Genomic DNA, 21,063 nt, shown 5'->3' with positions numbered 1-21,063 from the left:
CACGAAAAATATAAATATTTTTTTTTGGAAAAAATCACAATCCAAATAAAGAGTACCTCAACTTTGCATGCTTATCCCGGGCAAGCAAAGTAGAAAAAACAATTTTCTGAAAATTACATTAAAAATTATTACATTCTTAAGCTTTGTAATAAGCACTCTTCGGATATTCTCTTTTCCTCCTCTCTGTTATTATTATTATTTTTTCGTTCCGTGCATGTTCCATGAAGAACAAGCTTCTACTATGAAACTGACCGCACGAAAATTATTACTGAATCACCACCACAATAACCAAAATAAAAAGGGAAATGCACTGATCTTGTTAAAAATAATTTGGATTGCCATTTTTTAAAAGAATTTTTAAGTTTTTCGTAAATATAATATTTAATTATTTTTTACCTTACATATATCAAATCATTACAATACATCTTTCTATAAAAATATCAAAAAATAGCAATCAAACGGGTTCTAATAATAATATAGTAGTACAACGCTAAATGTACCTGCAAACCGCATAGTACTAAACAAAAATTAAGGTTAGCTTAGCTACGTGTACCCGACCGTGGTACATTGTACTGTATTATACCACTCGGTATTATAATAATGTATTATAACAGAGAAAAGTAGTCAAATAAAACGTATGCATTATTATACTATAGTATTATTATCCGTCTATTAAAGAACGTAGATATACATATTATCCGGGGGAGGGTGCAATTAGGCAACGGCATGGTGGACCGGTGCCCTCTCTGCCCGTGGCTCTAAATTCTATTATTAATAATATTTTACTTGTATTATAAATATATTTTTTAATTTATTTTTATATATTTAATTTTTTTATTATATATATATAATATTATAAAAAATATTATAATAATTATTTTAAATAATAACATTTCAAATAACAGTCCATCCAAACAGATAAATTAATGCCCCTTTACTCGTTCGTTTTCTAGTACGACGACCAGTTTTCTTTGCTTACGTCGACAGTAGTAAGATTGAGATCGGAGAGATCCTCGTCGGCGACGAAACACACACACTCACACACTAACGAATGTGCTGACACATAATATTCTGTTTTCTTTTCTTTTTTTGTTTGCTTCTCTTACTGAATACTTCCCGCTTAAAAGGTGGCGATTCCTTCTCCAGCCCCTCGTCCTCCTTTTACTCTTTCCTCCTCCCCCTTTTTTTTCTTCCTTCTCGTTCTTTGTCTACGTACTTTAACACCATATTTATTCCCTTTTGTTTAACAATTTTTTTTGAGGTAGAAAAAAGCCAGTTCTACTTAACTTTAATTAATAGTGAAACTTAAATTTAGTCATTTTTAAGTCTCTCAATTACAAGTACACTAAAATACACTCACTAGTGCGACTGAGTGTTAATCCAGTTGAATTGTTGCAATCTGGCTTTTGCCGGCCATCGGAGGAGGAGGAAGAGGAGGAGCTTCTTCGGTTTTCCAGCTGAAAAAAGTTAAAAAGGGGAGAAGGGATTCACTGACACGGTGGTGCAGAACTAGTCACGTGTGGATCGCGCGTTTTCTTGCTCGACCAATTCCATTCTTCTTCCTTTTTTTTAAAGGTATTTATTCGCTATTTTTGTTGGATTATTTTCTTCTGTGATTCTTTTTTTCCCCTTTGCCATGGCGTGTTTCTGATATTGGGATGGAAATGTTGATTAAGTTGAGATCCATGGATTAATTTAAGGGTGGGGGGGGGGGGGGGAGAGATTAAAGCTATCTCCTTTTTTAGTTTCTTATCAAGTGGGAAATGAAAGGTTTTATCTCTTTTTAGTGTTTATCTTTTTAATGAAATGTTTTCCATCATCTACTTGGTGCTTCCTTTACTGGAAGCTAGCTACAAATGTGTTATATACTGATCACTCAAATTTATTAAACGTCTTCATAGAAAGATGGCTTAATATTGAATTTAAACGCTTCATTTTTGCTGCGTTTGTGCTACGTGTTCATTTTTCTTTTCCCTGCTTAATACTAGTCCCTCCTCCTCCTCCTCCTCCGTGGTAGTAGTATCATCTTATTTTATTAGCCGTGTAGGAGGCAAATAATAAAAGGGCAAATATATATCTTTGTTATTTGAAGGTTTTTTTTTTTCAATTGAAATAGCAAAATTGGAAGCGGTCCGACGAAAGTTGAAAACTTAAGCAATAAAACACAAGATTAAAAACAAGAGAAGATAGTCAATTGATTATGTCCCTGCCACGTTTTGATCTTTGAGATCAATACACTTGAACATCCATTTAGGCTGAACAGTTTGGAACATTTTTGCTGCCTCTTGGTAAGTGGTAAAGATAATGCCCGGGGTAATGTATTTCTGCCCTCCCCCCTTTCAAACGTCCATGCGAGCTTGTTGTTCAGCCTGCAGAACAAAGTTGTCTTGCAAACAGTTTGACTAGAATTGCCTCGTGAACATTGAAACACATTGTAGGCTTGGAAAGAAATTTAGATGCAAATTTGGATAATTTTGGGCTCTTTTTGCAGCTTGAATAAATAAAGACATGCAAAGGTAGGGAGGAATAATTAAGGACATTATTCATGTGTTTCTGGTTATTTCTTGAATTGCCATTCCTCCCTTTGTGGTTCTTAATTGTTCTAATTTGACTGTAAGCTGTGTTAAAGGGTTTGAGTTTACGTGATATACCATCTTGCAAATTTGGGCGATTGATTGTTTTGAGAAGTGCAATCGTTTGATGTAGAAGGAGAATGGAATGTCTTTAGTTATTGTAACTGAGTTAAAAGTTGTGCTGTGTTTTTTGGCTTCTATTTTCTTCCATTGATCCTTCAGCTTGATATGCATTTCTTGCAGTTTGTTATGAGATTCTTTAAAAGTAATAGTTGCCTATGAGGGCATCTAAACCATGGTGGTGGCTGCTGAAAAAAAGGCTCGCTATATTTGATGGGGTTGGTTCTATGATCCATACACTTCTGTTCAATTCACCATAAGCTGGGTAGATGTGATTACAGATTACTTGAGCATTGTGCTTTGATGACTATGTAAGAATATCACAAGTGTTAAACTAATGAAGTGGTGATGCAGGGAACATGTGGAGCAAAGATGAAACCACTGCCATTTATGGTAGTTATCTGTACATTAATGTTGTTCGTGGTGTATAGGACCACCAATTATCAGTACCGACAAACAGAGGTATGTAGAGATGGTGGCTTAAATGAGTTTAAACCATCACTGCCATAATTCAAAGCAACCACCCACAGCACAAGCATAATTTGGTGGTGCTATAAGCTCGAGGATGAACCTATGTGAACCTAATCATATTGCAATTTCTAATTCTCTGTTCTGGATAAAAAATTTAATTGAAAAATTTATGTGAATTAAGAGTTGCAATGATCAACTTCTTGCTCTCCTGTTCATTTCAAATTGCATATTTTGTACCAACCTGGATGCTAATATTACATACTTTGTTTTGTCGTAAACTCAGTTTTACTTCTATAGAATCTTTACAGCTAAGGACCACCTGTGTTCAGTTTTCATGTTCCCTTTCCTGTGCACTTACTCACTCCCTGTTTCCCCTTTCCTTATCAGATGGAGTCAAGATTAAGGCCTTTTTTTATGCTAAAGGTATAAACTTTGGCATACGTCATGCAATTCTTTTCAGTTGCTTGCACTTGATGGTTGTGTTGCATCATTGCATTAGCAGTTGGAATTTCCTTGAAGTTTATTAACTTAATGAGATCTGTTTGGTGCTTTTTCTAGGATTCTGGTATACCTACTACGAGTTTGAATGCATTACCTCGTGGCATCATTGAGGCCAGATCGGATCTAGAGTTAAAGCCTCTATGGTCAAGCGATAGTTCAAGAAAAGAGGTAATTATTCTTGAACTATAATTCAGTATTTCCTATTTCTTCTAAATTATGACCGCTTGATTTATCATAAACTGGTCATTATTCATGTGCTTAAGCTCTTTCTATGCTGAACATCCTATATATTTGCAGCTCAATACTCCCAGTTCTCAGTGCTTATTGGCTATTCCAGTTGGTATTAAGCAGAAGCACAATGTTGATAGAATCGTACAAAAGGTATTACATTTTGTTGGTGCTTGATTCCTAGAAGTTTAAACTCTCTGGATATATTTATTAACTTATGTTTTTGTATTCAGTTTCTTCCAGAGAATTTTACAATTGTTCTTTTCCACTATGATGGCAATGTGGATGGTTGGTGGAACCTTGAATGGAGTAAGAAGGCAATACATATGGTTGCCTTCAACCAAACCAAATGGTGAGGATGCTCATAATGAAGTGTTTCCTAATAGAGCATTGTAGCAAATAAGAGATACAATTGTTCTACCCATTAAGTGCTAGAAATTGTTGAGTGTTAATTGTGGTATTTACTGGACCAAAGATTGTAGTTTTCATGCCAAACCTTGCTGATGATTTATGCCTCCAGTGTTGCCTCAAATAACATCTACGTATCAGTTCAGTGAGACTTGGACCTAGTTGATCATTAAATGGCTTCCTCTGTCCAACTTATTAGCACTATTTATAGTTTGTGCAACCTTGTGGTGTATACAGAAACTTGAAGAGGCTGAAAAGAATAGGATTAAATCTCCGGATTAAGGGTATAGATAGACTGCCTCTTCCAATCCTGGCGTCGTCGTAGTAGTTGTAGTTGTGGTAGTAGTACTAATAATAATAAAGAAGCTCTTTTGATCCTGATATTTTGCCGGTTGAACTTTGAATTTCTGATTCCATGGTCTTTTATATAGAATATGTAGCAAAGGAGAATTTGCATAAAAGTTCTTTTTTGTAGTTCTCAGTTAAGCATCTCATGGGATTTCAGGTGGTTTGCAAAGCGCTTCTTACACCCAGCTGTTGTATCTGCTTATGATTACATATTCTTGTGGGATGAAGATCTTGGGGTGGAGCATTTCTGCCCAAGAAGGTACAGTAGTTACTCATGCAGTATCTTTTGTGCTTTCTTTGTAGAATGGGCATCCCAAGAGAGGTTTGTGTTTTCCCCCCCTTCCTCTGATCCTGAGAGGAAGAAAACAAAAACAGCCGGCGAGCATCTTTTGTGCTTTCTTTGTAGAATGGGCATCTATCACCTATCTTTTAGGATCACTAGACCCATTTTCCTTTGGTTCTTAAACTCTATTTACTAAAAATTTCCATCACTTTTGTTTGTGGAAACATTTTTAAATGCTTTCCCTCTCTGTCAGTGCCACATATGCTTCTTGCATATAGGGATGAGCAATGCTTAACTCCTCTCCTCTTCCTGCGAACTATGGTCTTGCTTCAGTCTGCATAAGATTCATTTGACTTCTACTTAGATGTTTCTAATTAACTATTTTTGGAGTGAAGACTTCAAATGTGTAATACAGCAAAGTTCGGATTATAGCATTGCAGGGGATGGGAGAATCCATTGTTTTCAAATTTAGGCTGCGCTGTAGTTGTATGATGTTCTTGGTGTTCTTTGAGCAATGCCTGTGACCTTAAAAAAGGTATATCGAGTTGGTTTTTACTTGCATTTCTTTTTTCTTCTTAGATACTTGGAGATTGTAAAGGCAGAAGGACTGGAAATATCTCAGCCAGCTTTAGACCCTAATTCTACTGGTATACATCATAGAATTACAATACGACAGAGATCAAAGAAGTTTCACCAGTGAGTTCAATAATCGCTGTGATATGATGCTAAATTCACCTTGTAGATGCCTTTAAAGGTGCTAATGCTTTAACTTAATGCAGAAGAGTCTATGAAACCAGAGGCAGTACGAAATGTTCGGATGCAAGTGATGGGCCACCATGTGCTGGGTAATTTTTTTAGCTGTCTTCACCAATTGCTATCTTGCAATTAGCCAGTATTCTCACTTGTTTACTAATTTATGAGTACGAATGTGTATTGGTTTATTTGGTATGCTTCTATCAAGAAGGTTTTTACGAATTGTTCAGGTTGAAGTTGAATTAATTGGTTCAATTTTGCAGGTTCGTGGAAGGAATGGCTCCTGTCTTTTCAAGAGCTGCGTGGCATTGTTCCTGGCACCTAATACAGGTGAGATATTTTAAAAAATTCATCTGCTTGGTATAGGTTTTACTTCAACATATTTTGACACGGTAATTCATAGCTTTGTGGCAGTCTGTCGTTGAGAATCTAATGATTTATCTTGGTATGCATGTGAATTATGTTATACTTGTGGCTGTGGCTGTGGCTTTTTGTCCTTTTTTCATGTTGAGAAAAAGAACTAATTCTAATGATTGTTTTAGATTGTGTCCTCCTAATGTTAAGCAATTTATGAGTCTGTGTTTGTCTTGTCAAGGTTCATATAATTCTTTGAGTAATTTGTGTGTTGAAACAGGTGACTAGGAATTTTACTGTGTCTTTTACTTTTTCTTAGGCCTATTTTTATTTTTCCTGGTTTCCCATTTTGGCTGCTATTGTGAGCAGAGATGGATGATATAAGCCGTTTTTATTAAGCTTTGAAACTTTAGTTTTTTCTTTCGATTTACTAAAGTTTTGCTTCATTGCATTTTTTTTTGCAGAGTGATCTTGTTCATGGATGGGGAATGGACATGAAACTGGGATATTGTGCGCAGGTGAGATATTAAATTGGGTTATCCTACAATGTTTTGACGTGATAATGTTATGAACTTCATGTTCCTTTTTATCTATTCATTACATATGCACTGTTATACTAAAAAGAACTTTTGTGTATGTCCATGTAATATGTAAAAGAATCCAGTTTCTTCTGGACATGAAACCTGCAGAACATTTTTTACTGTTACTCCCAATTTTTCTTACCTGTTTGGATTGGAAATTATGGCCACTTCTTACAATGTTGAAGTTGGTTTTTTTTGTGTTGCTTCTCTATTGCTGCAAAATTGGATGTGCTGGCTAGTCAAAGTGGCTTGTTTGAGTCTGTCGCTGTAATGCTTAAGCTACAGGATGATGGCATCTTTATGCAAAGTTATCACCAGAGAGAGAGAGAGAGAGAGTGTGTGTGTGTGTGTGTTTGTGTGTGTGTGTGTGTGTGAGAGAGAGAGAGAGAGAGAGAGAGAGAGAGAGAGAGATATCCTCTCTGTAATGGGGTTTGGTTGACATGTTTCCTTAGGGATCTGATGACGGTTTGCATTCTTACAGGGTGACCGCACGAAAAATGTGGGAGTGGTTGATAGTGAATATATAGTTCATCAGAGTATACAGACATTGGGAGGGAAATCTGCCAAAAAGGTGATCTACCTATTCACTTCCTTCTCTTTTCTTTTAATGTACGAGGTTGTTATTTCATGGCATGGCTACACATATGCGACCATTTTACATGCTACAGCTCACATCAATACTAAGTCACTAACTTTTCTAATTCTGTTTAGGGGGCGGAAGTTTTGGTCCTTGATAAGCTACTTCATTATTGATATTTCACTTCTTAGATGTTTAAATTGCAGCTAATGAAAAGCTTTAAGTTTTCTGTCTTTTTATTTTTCCTTAAAATGTTTAAAATGTTTTTGTTGGATTCTGGTAATTTGGGTTATATGCCTTTAACATTTTGGTTTTGAATCGCAATTAAAGAAATATTTCCTTTTTTTAATCTATGCAAAAATCACCTTAGAGGCTATCTTGGAGAACCCGGCCTCAACTTCTGTTAAAATTCAGCCTTGTTTAAAAACAGAGAAGTGGATTTTGACCTTAAAAGTTTTATGAAACAAGATAGACTGCAATATCCCTGTGGCGAGAAGAAGAAGAAGAGGGGCACATTGTTTTCCGGATTCCTGATCTTTGATGCTTGGTACTCGTTCCACTGCAAAATCCTCTCTGAATGAATAATATATAGATACTATGTGGCCATTTAAACTTTAAAATCACTTCAGAATTTTACAAAGACAAAGTCTTCGCTTGATGTTTCTGGGTCTAGCATGACCTCCATTATTTCCAGGTTCTTTTCTTACCTTTTTGTACCAAATCCCAATTTCAATGACCATTGTTTTATACAGCATTAGCCAAAAAGCTGGATCAGGGTGGTAAAACCTGCACCCATTAGTGCAAGCATATGCAGTAGTTTATCAATCCACCTGTCTTTACAAAGAGTCTGCTGCAATAATGAGTATGACAATAGACAACGGAGGGTTTGAGGTAATGAGACTGGCCAACTATGGTGGAGGAAGAAGGAATAGAATTTGGAAGTAAGGAATGGAGACTCCTAGATAAGTTGATTTCTTTAAAATGGGCTTTGGAAAGTTGATTTTAGAGAAATCGATTTCCACGTTTTATGGAAAATGAATTAAAAGGACAATATTTTTTGACGTTCTTCTAAAAATGAATTCTTGGTAAATAGCCCCTGAAGATTTGCATACCTGCCCTCAATTATAAAATAGCCAGCCACCATACAGAAAAACAGATACCATCAAAGATCAAATTCCACGAGGCACAAGGCTTTAAGTGTTAGCCTTATAATGACCTAGTGGAATTAAACTGCCTGCATGTTTTAGGATAATTCTTGTACTTAAGTTTTCACTCGATTATTAAGCCTTTAGTTCGCCACCATCTATCATCAAAGTTGCTGGCTATTTGACTGATTTGCAGTTTCCTTTTTGTATATTGCTACTAACTTCAACAAAAGTGAAAACACTCTAGCAGTTGCTACTAACTCCAGTAAGTGAACACACTCTTATGGTTGCTGTACAGAGGAGGTGGTTGACTGAATAATTGAAATATGCCAAATATATGAATCCAACTCCCACATCTATGTAGTCGTGGCCTGCATGTGAGGGGACTCTTGTTCAAAACTTAGTTTCTCAAAGCACTGTTGGGCTGATTAACCTACCCCCACCTATGTATCTTTGATAAGACAGATAGTTTCAGATGGTTGAGCTAGCAGTTGAAATAGATATAATGTCAATATTAAGTAGCTGCTAAGGATACGAGGGTTCCATTAAATAACTTCTAACGCTTACATAATTTTTGCTTCGTCACGTATTAAGGAAGAGAAATCTTCAATTACTTGGGAAACAAAGCTATATAAAGCCAATAGCTGCAAGAAGCCTTATTTCAGAAAAACCAAGGCACTGAACCAAAAGATTACTTTTCCTGATCCTGAAGTTGCTTGTATATGCATTGAAGAATTTTGACATATTGGTAGTGCACCTAGTTTTTGCTCGCAACTCAGTGCTAGGTTTTTGGTCGGGAGGAGCTTACGATTTCAGGTCTTGGATCTGTGCCTGATTTGCTTACCATGTATGCTCCTCTGTCTCGGTGCTTTTTAACAAGTTGATGACAAGGTAATGATAATAAAACATTGACATCCATTGACAATGTTTGATCTTTGTGCAGACCTCAATTGCTGGAGGGTCAACAAAGGTATAGACTTTATCTTATGGTTGCTTCTTTATCTTGTCCCTCGTTCCTTGCTTCTTTATCTTGCATTTACACATCGGTTCTTTTTTTTTTAATCTCAGAGGCATGAAGTTGATGTACGATCTGAGGTGAGGCACTGGATCACTGATGTGCTGCTTTCATCAGTTGTATTCCTGTTTCTCTTGAACCTTGTAGATCTGTCTAGAGAAAAAGACCTTAAGATCATACACATTACCATGAAGTGCTTTTCGATAGAATAAAAGATTCATGCCCCCCTAACGCTATCATTCTTCTTTTGCACCTTGTGCAGGTTAGGAGGCAATCAACATCAGAGCTTCAGACATTTGAAGATCGGTGGGAGCGAGCCATTAAAGAGGACAGATACTGGGTGGATCCATATAAAGGAAGCCAAAGAAGGCGGCGGCGATACAGCAGAAGACGGCATCATAAAGCGTAGCCTTAGTTTGTCCGATCACTCAGATTCACACACTGTAGTTCTTAGTCTCTGCAGGCTATAATGATCATCATCATTAATTCATTGTTTCAATAGTGCCATTATTTATTTGTGCCTGTAATTCATTTTTTTTTTTTGTTTCCACTAATGTTACAAATGACTCGGGGTATCCCTAATCTTCCTCTCCTCACTAATTCCCCTTCCATGTTTAATGCTTCATGAAACGGCCTTTGTGTCATGGGATATGTAAAATCTGATGCATATTTGATGACGTCAAAGCCCCATCATGCCATTGGAAAATCATGACTCAGTTAATGATGGCGGTCTTCAGTTACATCGACCATGTTGTTGCCGTCTGCTTGATCTGTCAATGAATGCTTTGGGATGCAAATTGTTTCCCAACGTGTCTCTAATACCCCGTGGATTCTTGAGATGCTGGAGTAGGCAGGACTAGTTTTTCCAACCCGGAATATGTTGGCTCAGGACCTATTTGGATCTCAAATTTTAGTCGAGAAAGCAAAGGGTTTGGGGAAACTGTGGCCTTCTAGATGGTTTTGACGTTTGAGATACGAGAAGGAACATTAACTGCAATCAGAAGATATAAAAGAATAATTGCATTCAGACACTGAATAATGTCGCAGGAAATATGGTCAAAAGGCCTAATTGACAAGTGATTTAAGGATAAACCCAAGTGCTCCCCCCGGCTTCCGCTTTGCCGGTCAAAATTCAACTATCTTTTTGTGGCTGCCACTGACTTTTGCGTTGACTGGTCGGATTGTAAATTAGTAACCATTATGTCAAACATAGTGTCATTTTTATTTTTTTTTTTGGAATCAACAATCACAGTAGTGTTTCTTCATGACCACGCATTTTGACAAAAATTTGAAATAAAATAAAATAAATTTCGTTTCAAAAAGATTGATTACCTTTTAATTGGATTTTCGACTGTTCCATTCCAAAATTAGTGTGTTGAGATACAGCCCTAATTTTAGATTAGTTCCCAAATTTTCAACTAAAACAAATGTGGCAAATGTTACATCTTAAAAATGCCAAGGCTAAACAAATGGTACACTCATTTGCCCCATATTAAAAGTTTTGAATATTTTAACGGGATGCCTAACCGATATTTGTTAATAGACCTAAAATTAAACCTAACTTATCACGTGAATATACACAATCATAATTATTATTGCACTTCTACATTTAGATACTTTTTTTCAAATTAATTATACTTTTTTTAAAAAAAAAAAAACTAACACTAGAGACCCATTAGCCAAACTCAGATTAGGCTGCTTTTGGACATGGCTATACTTAACGCATGATCTATCTATGTACATTAGCCAAACTCGAGGGAGGGTTCTGAAATGATCCCTTGAATACACAACAACTTGGAGATCATGTCAACTGCTATATCATTATTGTTTAATAGATTGATTCCTACATGCAATAAAGACTAGCTTCACCCCAAAACTCACATAGCTAATCCCACCCATTTTCTGAACTCTGTGGCATCTACCTATCATCAATAAATGATCATTTCGTAGGCACATATTGGAGCAGTTGAGACTCCCGTTTAGAGACTCATTAACACGACTTTTAACTATCTAACCACTTCGTTATCAGAACGAAAAAAGAAAAAAAAAATGGTAAAAAGCAGTTCAACGGGAAGACAGGTTTATGGAATTATTCAACTTAGTCTGCGTTTGATAAAAGAAAGCTGAAATCTGAATCCATTAAATTATTGAATTATTAAATACTAAATTTGATACGATTGAGTTTATATCACATTAAGTGATAAATGAATAGTATTTAACTTAGAGGATTCAGTATCACTTAATTAATTCATATGTTCTGTTTTTTTTTTTGTTATCAAACGCAATTAAATATATTAAAATCTGAACTCATTAAATTTAAGTGCTGAGTTAAGTTATCAAACAGGACTTCAGTTTTTGTAGTACTAGATCAGCCACAGTAGAAGTTTTACATTCCAATGAAAATACAGCATAATATACCGAAGAGTTGGTAGACATAATAACGTATCCAAAAATATATTTCGAGTATAACTTGCTGTTTTTTGAGATCGTCACGTAATTATCTTATCTTTTTTTTTTTTTCAGGTAACTAGTAAATTGATTATAAGAAAGTATTCACTCGTAAGAAATTTTGGAAATCTTAAAATTATAATGCGTTTAGGATCAGTGGATCGAACATGAAAAGAAAGAGCTTGAAATGTTATTATGGGAAGTTTATTTGCCTCAAATGTACTTGTTGAGTAATGCACCTAGATTGGCTCTAAGAACTACTCGAGTTGGGTAAAATTTTATAGGACAATGTTCTCAAATTGTAATATCCATGTGTATTATTATAGCATTTTTAGGATTTGATGTATCATAAAAAAAAAAAAAGGTAATTGAAAAACGCGTAAAAGAAATAGTTATGAAAAAGTAGAAAATTTTTCTTAAAAAAAAAAAAAAGCAAAGGAAACAAGACCAAGACAAAATTAGAATCAAAATATTTCCGGTGGCAAAGTATTTCTTTCCCCCATATAAAATTTACGCGGTCGGTTCTGCTTTCCTTTTCCAGTTGGCAGTAATTTTATCGGACAAGGCAGAGAAGAAATAGGCATTAGCCAAATTTCTAATGTCGTCTTGTCTTATTATTATTATTCAAAAAAAGCACTCCAGGATTGGCTGACCAACAGGCCAAGGGCGGAGGACAAGTCTTTCATTTTCGCTTTCTACGTTTTCAACTTTTTCCTTTCTTGCTTTCTTCCCAATTTCACATCTGGTACTAGTAGTAGTAGTACATTGTAAACTTCAATACTAGTTGTAAAAAAAGCCAAAAGGGTCTTCTCCATCTATCTCTCCAGCGCTTAGACACCTCATATATTTTGAATCTTCCAAAACTCTTCTCCTTAATTTCTTGCCTGCTAAGCTTTTTGCTTTTTGCTTTCTTTTTTTTTTTTTTATATATTATAAATTTTAAAAATATACTTCTAGTGCTACTATTATCAGATCTCCGTAAGCCCAATAGTTAACAAACTCTCTGCAATGGCTGGCCGTTATGATCGGAACCCTTTTGACGAAGAAGAAGAAGTCAATCCCTTTGCTGTAAGTTTGCTTCTTACTTTACCGTCTGATTTTGTACTAATTTCCCGTTTTATGTAATTATGCTTGAATTTTCGGTTGCTCGGTGGTTAATCTGTATGTCGGTATGCGGGCTTTGGGTATTATGTGCTTTCTTAGCCGTGAGTTGGGAAGATTTATTGAGGTTTTTGTGGGCTGTAAGATTCTTGGCGGTTGATAGCATGAGCGGTTCTATCCTGAAATTTGGAATTCTGTTACAGTAGTGTTTCTCATAATTACTTTTTTATTTTCTGAGTTTTTGCCCGGTCGATTGCCTGTTTTCAAGTGGAATTTATGTACTTCTAACTAGGTTGACTTTTGTTTGACTGGCTGTACAAATTGATCTGCAATTAGAGCTGAAATCATAAGCGCTTTGGTAATTATTGATCTGCGAGAAGTTTCAAGCGGGTGGCTGGGGGTTTCTTCTATTTTAATTTTTCACTTTTTTTTTGGGGGGGGGGGGGGGGGAAGAGAGAGAGAGACAGACAGACAGGAAGACTTATTGGTACTCAAACCATCGATTATTGTTGGAGGCCTGCTGATTGAGGTTGGAGTATTATAGGTAGGATGAAAAATGATGGCCTTCCCAACTCTGATGTATCTAGATATTTGGTATACTCCTATTCTTTCGGTACTTGGGGCGGCAACCCAAAAAATTTATGCAGTAGAGTGACATTTCTGATGCTGGAGTTCAGAGAAGTGTGATATTTTAGATTATTGGCGTAGATGGTTTTAGTCCTTTGAGAGTTGGAAAAGTCAGCATTTGATCTAGAAAAGTAACTTACAGTAATTTGTTGAGGATGAGGCTATGTTTTCTGATTCTATTTATGCAGTTCTAAGTAATAGCTTTACCATACATATTATGCATAGTTATTCAATATGATGCACTGAGTTTGAAGAGATGTTCAAATTTATGATTCTTTAAATTGCTTTTATTTTTGAATTTATGGCAGGATGGAGGGAAATCTAAGTTTAGTGGAGGAGCTTTTTATACAACAGTAAGTACATCATTATGCCTTTAGTTCTTCCTGTCATATAGTTAAAATGGCCAGTTTTTAGTTTGCTTTAAATTAAAATGTTGTATTCCCCATGTTTTAGAGCGATGTAGGCTGGATGATAGTCGTGCATTTGAACTATATCCTAATTTTTGATAAACGTGGTATTGATATATCATACTAACATGGCTTTGTCTATTTACATCAAAAGGATACTTTTGGCATCACATTTAACGTTCTTCAATGCTTTAGAGGAAGGTTTCTAGTTCAATGGTGTGCTTTTGCCAGTGTTGTGAACTCATTTGTTCATGCAGATGATTTAGATGAATGAATTATCTTTTAAGTTTTTTCTTTTCATTCTCTGTGTATTGCTACAAGACTGGTGACGTCGTCTCTCTCTCTCTCTGTCTCTCTTTAATACTTGATTCAATTACCTCGTATAATGTGTTACAAAAATTTTTTTCCTTCAAATAGTTTTCCTTTTCTCTTTCGAAGGAATAAAGAAACTCATTAATGCCATCTATCTTTCTCGAATTTCAGTCCGGCAGTGTCCCTGCAGCAACACACTCAAGGCTTTCGCCTCTTCCACCTGAGCCTGCTGATTTCTATAACAGTACCGCCTCAATTGATATTCCTCTGGATAATGCTGCAGTAGGTCCAATCCTTAGAACTATCATATAATACCTTATGTTTTTCAACAGTAGTTATGTCTAATTTTATTGTGTCCCAATTAGGATTTGAAAAAGAAAGAGAAGGAGCTGCAAGCTAAGGAAGCTGAATTGAGGAGGAGGGAACAGGTACTTGTTGACTGAAAATCATCATTTTGTTGATCTTTGCCTGATGCACTTTATATTTTTCTGCAAGATGACTTTTGCTCTATTACTTTGTCTTGGATTCTAAATAAATAACTTCTAATGTATATCGGTTATTGTGATTGCCCCCAAGCATTACTATTTATAATGTTAACAGTCCAGTTATGAAAGTTTAATTTCTATAAGTGTGTTTCATTATTTTCAAACAAGAAGAAAATGGGATTTATATTGCTTTCTTCTTGTTTGTTTCATTATGTAAAGCCTGGATCTCTTGTTAGCTTATGACGACATGTTTGGGAATATGTTGGTTTTGTTGTAACTGCTCATTATTGTGTCAGATTGCTTTGCGTCTTCAAACCTTGAGAGCATCTTTAGGCCCTTAATTGTACTGTATGATGCAACTATTTGGAAATTTTATCAGCTGGTACTAGAAGTATTTTGGCATGGCCTGTTCAATGGGTTAAAGGATGTGAATTGGTTCTACCCAACCAACCTTTTCTTTTACCATCCATGGAGTTTCTATAAACAATTTGGCAACGACTAAAAATCTGACTAACTATATTTAAATGGCTGCACAAGTTTTTAAACACTCTTAGAACACGACAGAGACCTGAAATTTCTCTTATCTAAAAGGTTCCATGTGTGGCTGTAGGTGCTGTCTTTAAGGCTGCGTCACTTTTTGGCTGGTTGTCAATATTAAATGAATATCCTTCTGGCTCCTCAGAAACATTCATGTTTACATTCTAGTTGCTTCTACTTTCATGGATTGCTAAAGCGGAAACTTGTAGTATTAACTTGTAGTATTTTGATTTATTGATCCTCTGCAGGATGTAAAGCGGAAAGAAGAGGCTGCTGCCAGAGGTTCTTTCTTTGCTATTCCCTCTCTCTCTCTCTCTCCCCCCCCTTGTCTTAATCACTGTTTTGGTGCTGCATCCCATTCTACCTGCCTTTGCTTGCTTGGTGCTCATCTGGGGAGGCACCTCACAATGCTATTGTGGCTAGTCTGCTAATATCTCTATATGTAGTTGAACATTTTGATAGTCTTTTGAGTTGGCAGAAAATAAGCTTGTTCCTGATGGAAATCTTTCTACTTATCAAACAAGATTTTATGTTTTCAACCCCCAATAATGGGAGGAAAAATGAAAAAGAGAAAGAGATACAGAGTGAGAATTTAATAAAGTAGAAGAATGGATATCATTTTCTTTGATTTCTCTGTTTGCAACGTCTTTGACAGGTGGTCTCATCTTTAACGCTTTCTCATGGATGACAGATGAAATTTATCTGTCACAATCTTTGGTTTCCCAATATTAATAAAGGGTTGACTTGCCTTTGTTGCCTTGCAGCTGGTATTGTTCTTGAGGAGAAAAACTGGCCACCATTCTTTCCAATTATCCATCATGACATCGGAAATGATATTCCAATTCATCTTCAGAGAATGCAGTATGTTGCATTCACAACCTTTTTGGGTATGTCGTATTTTGGTTAGCCTCCATTGAAGTTTAAAGTGATTTGCTTAAATGCTCATTGCCTTCATGAAATTATTTGTCATCATTCTCGCCAATGCTGGGATACCTTTCCACTGCATGTGAAATTTATCATTCCCCCTTTTATATCCTAGGGAAGGGGATTTGGATTGGAGCATATCAGAAGCTTATTGGAATCATAGATATCAACTCTATCTCCCATATATCAGGCTGGTTGAAATATTAAAAGAGGAAGATAGCTTTTAGATTTCTTTTTAACATCGCTAAGCATTTATTTTCAGGTTTGGTAAATATTGAAATCTATTCTGGCCTGAAAATTCTTGATTGGGGATAAGACTGGTTATTCAATGGAAATTCTTTCCTGGTCATTGAAAGGATTCTGAAAACATAGCCTTTACCAATGAGGAGGTTATATTACTTATCTGAATCTATTTCTGACATAAATACCTTATTACAAGCTGGAAAATTTTGTAACTGAGCAGATATCCTTACCGTTGTTTTTTATATTCCTTTTTTTTGTTGAGATCTGTGGAAAAATTTGTAACTGTGCATCAATCAGCGTCTTTGCTATGGTTGTAACCTTTTAATGAATTGGGACTGGATCTCATTTGATTGTTCCATTTGCATATTTAAACCTGCTATTTTTTTTTGGTTATTACCTCCATTTAAGAGGAATTGTGTTTGTGGTGAGCAGGACTTGTAGCATGTCTTTTCTGGAACGTCATAGCAGTTACCACAGCATGGATTAAAGAGGGAGGTTCGTTCCTGAAATTTTGGTTCCTTTCATTTCTTTGGTCATTTGTCTGTCCCCTCTGTGTCCTGTGGTGTAACCTTTTCAACATTCCTTCTTTGTAGACCCAAAAATCTGGTTTCTTGCTATTATATACTTCATATCAGGTGTCCCAGGAGCCTATGTGTTGTGGTACAGGCCACTATATAATGCCTTTAGGTATGCGTTTTTTTTATTGACTTTGTTTTGGCTGTAGCATTACCATTTATTCTGTTGAACTTATGGGGTTAGAGGGTATAAACATGTTCTTATTTGTTTCTTGACATTGTTAGAAAGTTATCCTTCTATATGCACTGGTGATATGGATGGTAGTCAGTTTTGACTTAAACCGGCAAAAATGTAGGGTATTAGATTGGATATATTAGTTATACTATAGCTAGCTTGATAATTCTCTCTTTGCTATGAAGTTATGAATGTTCTTATGGTGCTGTTACATGAGGTTTATCCAGTGCTTAAATGAGGCAATTGGGAGGGTTGGGTCCGTTACATAATGTTTGAGTTTACCTGGATGGATTGGTTTTGAGATTTACCTTTCACATCAATAACATCTGGGACCTTCATTTTATTGTTAGTTTATCGAGTTCACTTCAAAGAGTTTTCTTGTAATATTAACAGCACATTCTTATTGCAGGACTGATAGTGCTATGAAGTTTGGGTGGTTTTTCTTGTTTTACTTGGTCAGTGCGTTTACTTGTTTCCATGATTCTGTTCCGTGTTAGCTGGTTATGTAAATATGGCTGATATCCTGCCCTTGTTTATAGCTTCACATTATCTTCGTCATCTTTGCTGCGGTTGCTCCTCCTGTAGTTTTCAAAGGAAAATCTCTAGCGTAAGTTCCTTATTCCATTTGTTTGATTTCTTGAACTTGTTATGTTAATTATGAGTCTCAATTTTTTTTTGCTAAAAATGGTGGAGATAATGACTTAAAAAAAGTTAAGATTAGTATGATTATTTCAAAATTGACAGCTAATCAATATGGCCACTCATCGCTCTGTTGATTCCCCTCTCCTTCCCAGAAAAGAAAAAGGATATGATAAGTTTATCAGTATATAAATTCTAGTGCTGACAATCTAATATTGTGTGGTTTTTTGGAACAGGGGTATCCTGCCTGCTGTAGACCTCATCAGCAAGCAGGTCTTAGTTGGGGTAAATATCATTCTTATTTTGCTCTCTTGAGCATGACTTGCAACCGTGTAAACCCTGCCTTAAAGTTCTATTGTATCCACACCTCAACATCTGGTTCTCTCTAATTATGTAATATTAGCAGCAACAATTTTGGAAGATATTCATATTCGCATATTCTCCTTAACAGGTTTTCTACTTCATTGGGTTTGGTCTGTTCTGTCTTGAATCAGTTCTCAGCGTTTGGGTTATTCAGGTCTAAATTTGTTGCTTGTGCTTGAAGTTACTCGGTTATATTACATTCACCCATCTCCTCCTCCTATTCTACCTAAAAAGTATGTTCTCATTTCTTTTTGCTGGCTCTTGCTTTCTCCTACTGCAGCAAGTGTACATGTATTTCCGAGGCAGTGGCAAAGCTGCAGAGATGAAGCGAGAGGCTGCTAGAGGAGCGTTGAGATCTGCAGTGTAATGCATTCAACTGCTCAGCCTACTGGCAGTCAGGTGTTGGTTGGGGTTACCTTGCTTTTATAGCTCTTGAGAGCAGTGGATCTTACATCTAGTCGAGTGTTCATTTTTTGTTATGTTAGTCATATTTGTTTGTTACAAAAACTACACTTAGAGATTGATCATTGGACATATGACAAGGTATACCAGATCTGCTGTATGCTTAAACTATAGACTTTGCCCCTCTGTAAATTTGTCGTTGAGATTCAGTTTATTCAATTTTGTCTCATTGAGCGCTTTGGGTAGTTTGTTATTGACTTTTGCTAGAGAAAGGTTGCTTTCATAATGCCCCTTTAAGGGTGCATCTAAACTGCTGACAACAGATTGTCATACCTGATTGTTTAACGCAGTAGCTTTAAGTTGCAGCATTTTCGCCCTCTGGTTTAGGTACAAGCTTTGATTGCTGCCACAAGCTTTGATTGCTGACTGTGTTTAGGTACCTTGAGCACATTGCATGTTTATCCTGCCAAACTGCAAGGGCGTGACTAAATCTAGGCGCTTGAAGTTTATGGGCCTCTGATTCATTCTGTCGGGAGTATTGAAGGTTGGAGTTGAGGCAATTTCAGAGAGCAGGAGAGATAGCAATGCAAGTGAACATTTGCAAATGAGTTGAATCAAAGCTTGTAACGACCACGAAAGCAGGAGAAAGTGAGTGGCAAAACGAGTTGAGTTGATTTGATACCGCAATGGTGTATGAAAAAAAGTGGAGACTGGAGAATGGTTGCGGGGATGGTGATTGTTTGGAAGATGGATGGGAATCGATTTAAAGTGCGTCAATCCGCCGATAATCATGAATAGCTGTGTCCAGAATTGGGACCTTTTGCCCATAATAATACACACTCCGTGCAGAGTATAATCCAGTAGTTGCGGAGGTTGGTTGTGATGGTAATGATGGGGATACGCCAATGCAAAAGGACATTAATGGAGTATTTTAGTCAACAGACAGACATAAAACACAGGTGTACCATGCGCAACATTTCACGATAAGTCACATGAGATTGGTGTAGACATGGGCACAATGTCATGATCGAGAGGCTTTACCATGCATTAGCATGATTTTCTGTCGGGGTATAAATTAATCAAACTACTCGACTTGGGCATGTGAATAGCTTGGTTAATGATTCGACTCAAGCTCGATGTTGATCGTGTTTGAATCGAGTTCAAACTATTTGATAAAGTTATCGAGTTGAGTTCAAGTAAAAAAAATTAAATCTCGAGTATTTGTCAAGTGTTATCAGCTAGTGTATTTATAATATAATTTTTAATTATTAATAATAAAATTATGAAATTTACTCGAAAAAAAAATTCAAGTTTGAAATCTCGATTGAGCTCAATTTGGTTAAGTTTGAGCTTGAGCTTGAATAGGATAAAAGAAGCTCCATTTCAGCTCGAGTTTAACTTTGAAGAACTCAACAAACTCGAGTTCGAGTTCAAGCATTTTCATTTGAGTAGAATTCGTGCAGTACTGCCAGCACATTACTCGAATTTGACTTAACTCGATAGTAATCCTAATTTTCTGCAATAGGTCATCAGTAATTATTTTTATGTATTTATTCCTATGTTTTTTCATTGCAAGTGTAGGAATATAATTGAGTTTAGTTCAATTAATAAATACTAATATTATACTTACCCAATACACGTTCGTCCATATCCTCCAAAACACGTCCATATTTTGTACATTTCAAAAATATTTGTACTTTTCAATTAATTGTATCAAACTCGTAATAAATTTTTAACATAGTCTACTTCACAAATTATACTTCGGCATTTATGCAGAAATTTAAAATTTGAACGAGGATAATGATATACTTCTGAGTCATGAGAAATAATGAATTTAAAACTAGTATAAATGTAGCTTAGTTTTTGAAAGCTGTAGTAAATTTGTTTGCATTTTTCGGTCTGTAACTTTCAAATATATTCATATTCTTTACGTACAAATTTATATGCGTAATTTTGCCAAGCACATACTTTTACGTCGAATTTTTAAGTATACATTTGAAAAAGATTTGATGTAGTATGTAAAATGTCTCATATTACTCCCGTCCTGTATTTTACTAAATATGGTCCTTATACAGAGAGTGTTTGAAAATTGTTTTAAAATAACGATGTAGCACTTTTTTTAAAAAAAAAAAAATTTGATACATGCGAGACAACAAAATGATTGAAAAACATATCTGTGATATAAATTTTTATAAATAACAGGATAATCATACAACCAAGGGGAGACAGTAGCAGAGAAATGCGAATACAAACAAGGCGGTAACGCAGACCGTCGCCGGTAGAAATAGGCAACTTACGGTGGGCACTGGCCAGTGGCGGAACAATTTCGACGCAAAATTCTTTGTACTCTCTAACAAGAAAACGCGTTTCTTGGGGAAATGCGACGTCTACAAGTCTTTGTGCTGGCGGCCCATGTCAAGCAATAGCGCCATTTTAGCCGTGAATGATTGACAATCTTGTGATGATAA

General features: G+C 36.0%; 2 protein-coding genes across 7 annotated transcripts; both read left to right on the top strand.

Annotated features, from left to right (window-relative positions):
• Positions 1 to 979: 979 nt before the first annotated feature.
• Positions 980 to 10,001, top strand: LOC113725944 (uncharacterized). Of its 6 annotated transcripts, none has more exons than XM_027249395.2 (16): positions 980 to 1,575; positions 2,817 to 2,911; positions 3,048 to 3,155; positions 3,552 to 3,587; positions 3,723 to 3,833; positions 3,963 to 4,046; positions 4,127 to 4,245; positions 4,807 to 4,908; positions 5,512 to 5,628; positions 5,712 to 5,777; positions 5,949 to 6,015; positions 6,504 to 6,557; positions 7,102 to 7,191; positions 9,286 to 9,312; positions 9,411 to 9,437; positions 9,620 to 10,001. In XM_027249395.2, exons 2-16 carry the CDS (start codon positions 2,852 to 2,854, stop codon positions 9,764 to 9,766), a joined length of 1,215 nt encoding a protein of 404 aa, XP_027105196.1. In that variant the 5' UTR covers positions 980 to 1,575; positions 2,817 to 2,851; the 3' UTR covers positions 9,767 to 10,001. The 6 variants fall into 6 exon arrangements, with proteins under 6 accessions (XP_027105196.1, XP_071930425.1, XP_071930427.1 ...); XM_072074324.1 differs by having other exon boundaries at positions 9,411 to 9,473; XM_072074326.1 differs by lacking the exon at positions 3,552 to 3,587 and having other exon boundaries at positions 9,411 to 9,473.
• A 2,454-nt stretch (positions 10,002 to 12,455) lies between these two features.
• On the top strand, positions 12,456 to 18,840 carry LOC113725943 (secretory carrier-associated membrane protein 5-like). The gene is made up of 13 exons (XM_027249394.2): positions 12,456 to 12,873; positions 13,842 to 13,886; positions 14,424 to 14,534; positions 14,618 to 14,680; positions 15,523 to 15,556; positions 16,039 to 16,161; positions 16,874 to 16,936; positions 17,035 to 17,128; positions 17,601 to 17,646; positions 17,731 to 17,798; positions 18,067 to 18,115; positions 18,282 to 18,347; positions 18,474 to 18,840. The coding sequence occupies exons 1-13, from the start codon at positions 12,814 to 12,816 to the stop codon at positions 18,558 to 18,560; spliced, it is 909 nt and encodes a 302-aa protein (XP_027105195.1). The 5' UTR covers positions 12,456 to 12,813; the 3' UTR covers positions 18,561 to 18,840.
• The last annotated feature ends 2,223 nt before the right edge of the window (positions 18,841 to 21,063 follow it).

This window comes from Coffea arabica, chromosome 2c (genome assembly GCF_036785885.1).
Source record: "Coffea arabica cultivar ET-39 chromosome 2c, Coffea Arabica ET-39 HiFi, whole genome shotgun sequence".
In the NCBI taxonomy this organism is placed as follows: Eukaryota; Viridiplantae; Streptophyta; class Magnoliopsida; order Gentianales; family Rubiaceae; genus Coffea; species Coffea arabica.
Note: the sequence above shows the minus strand (reverse complement) of the source record. Positions and strands in the feature narration are given on the sequence as shown.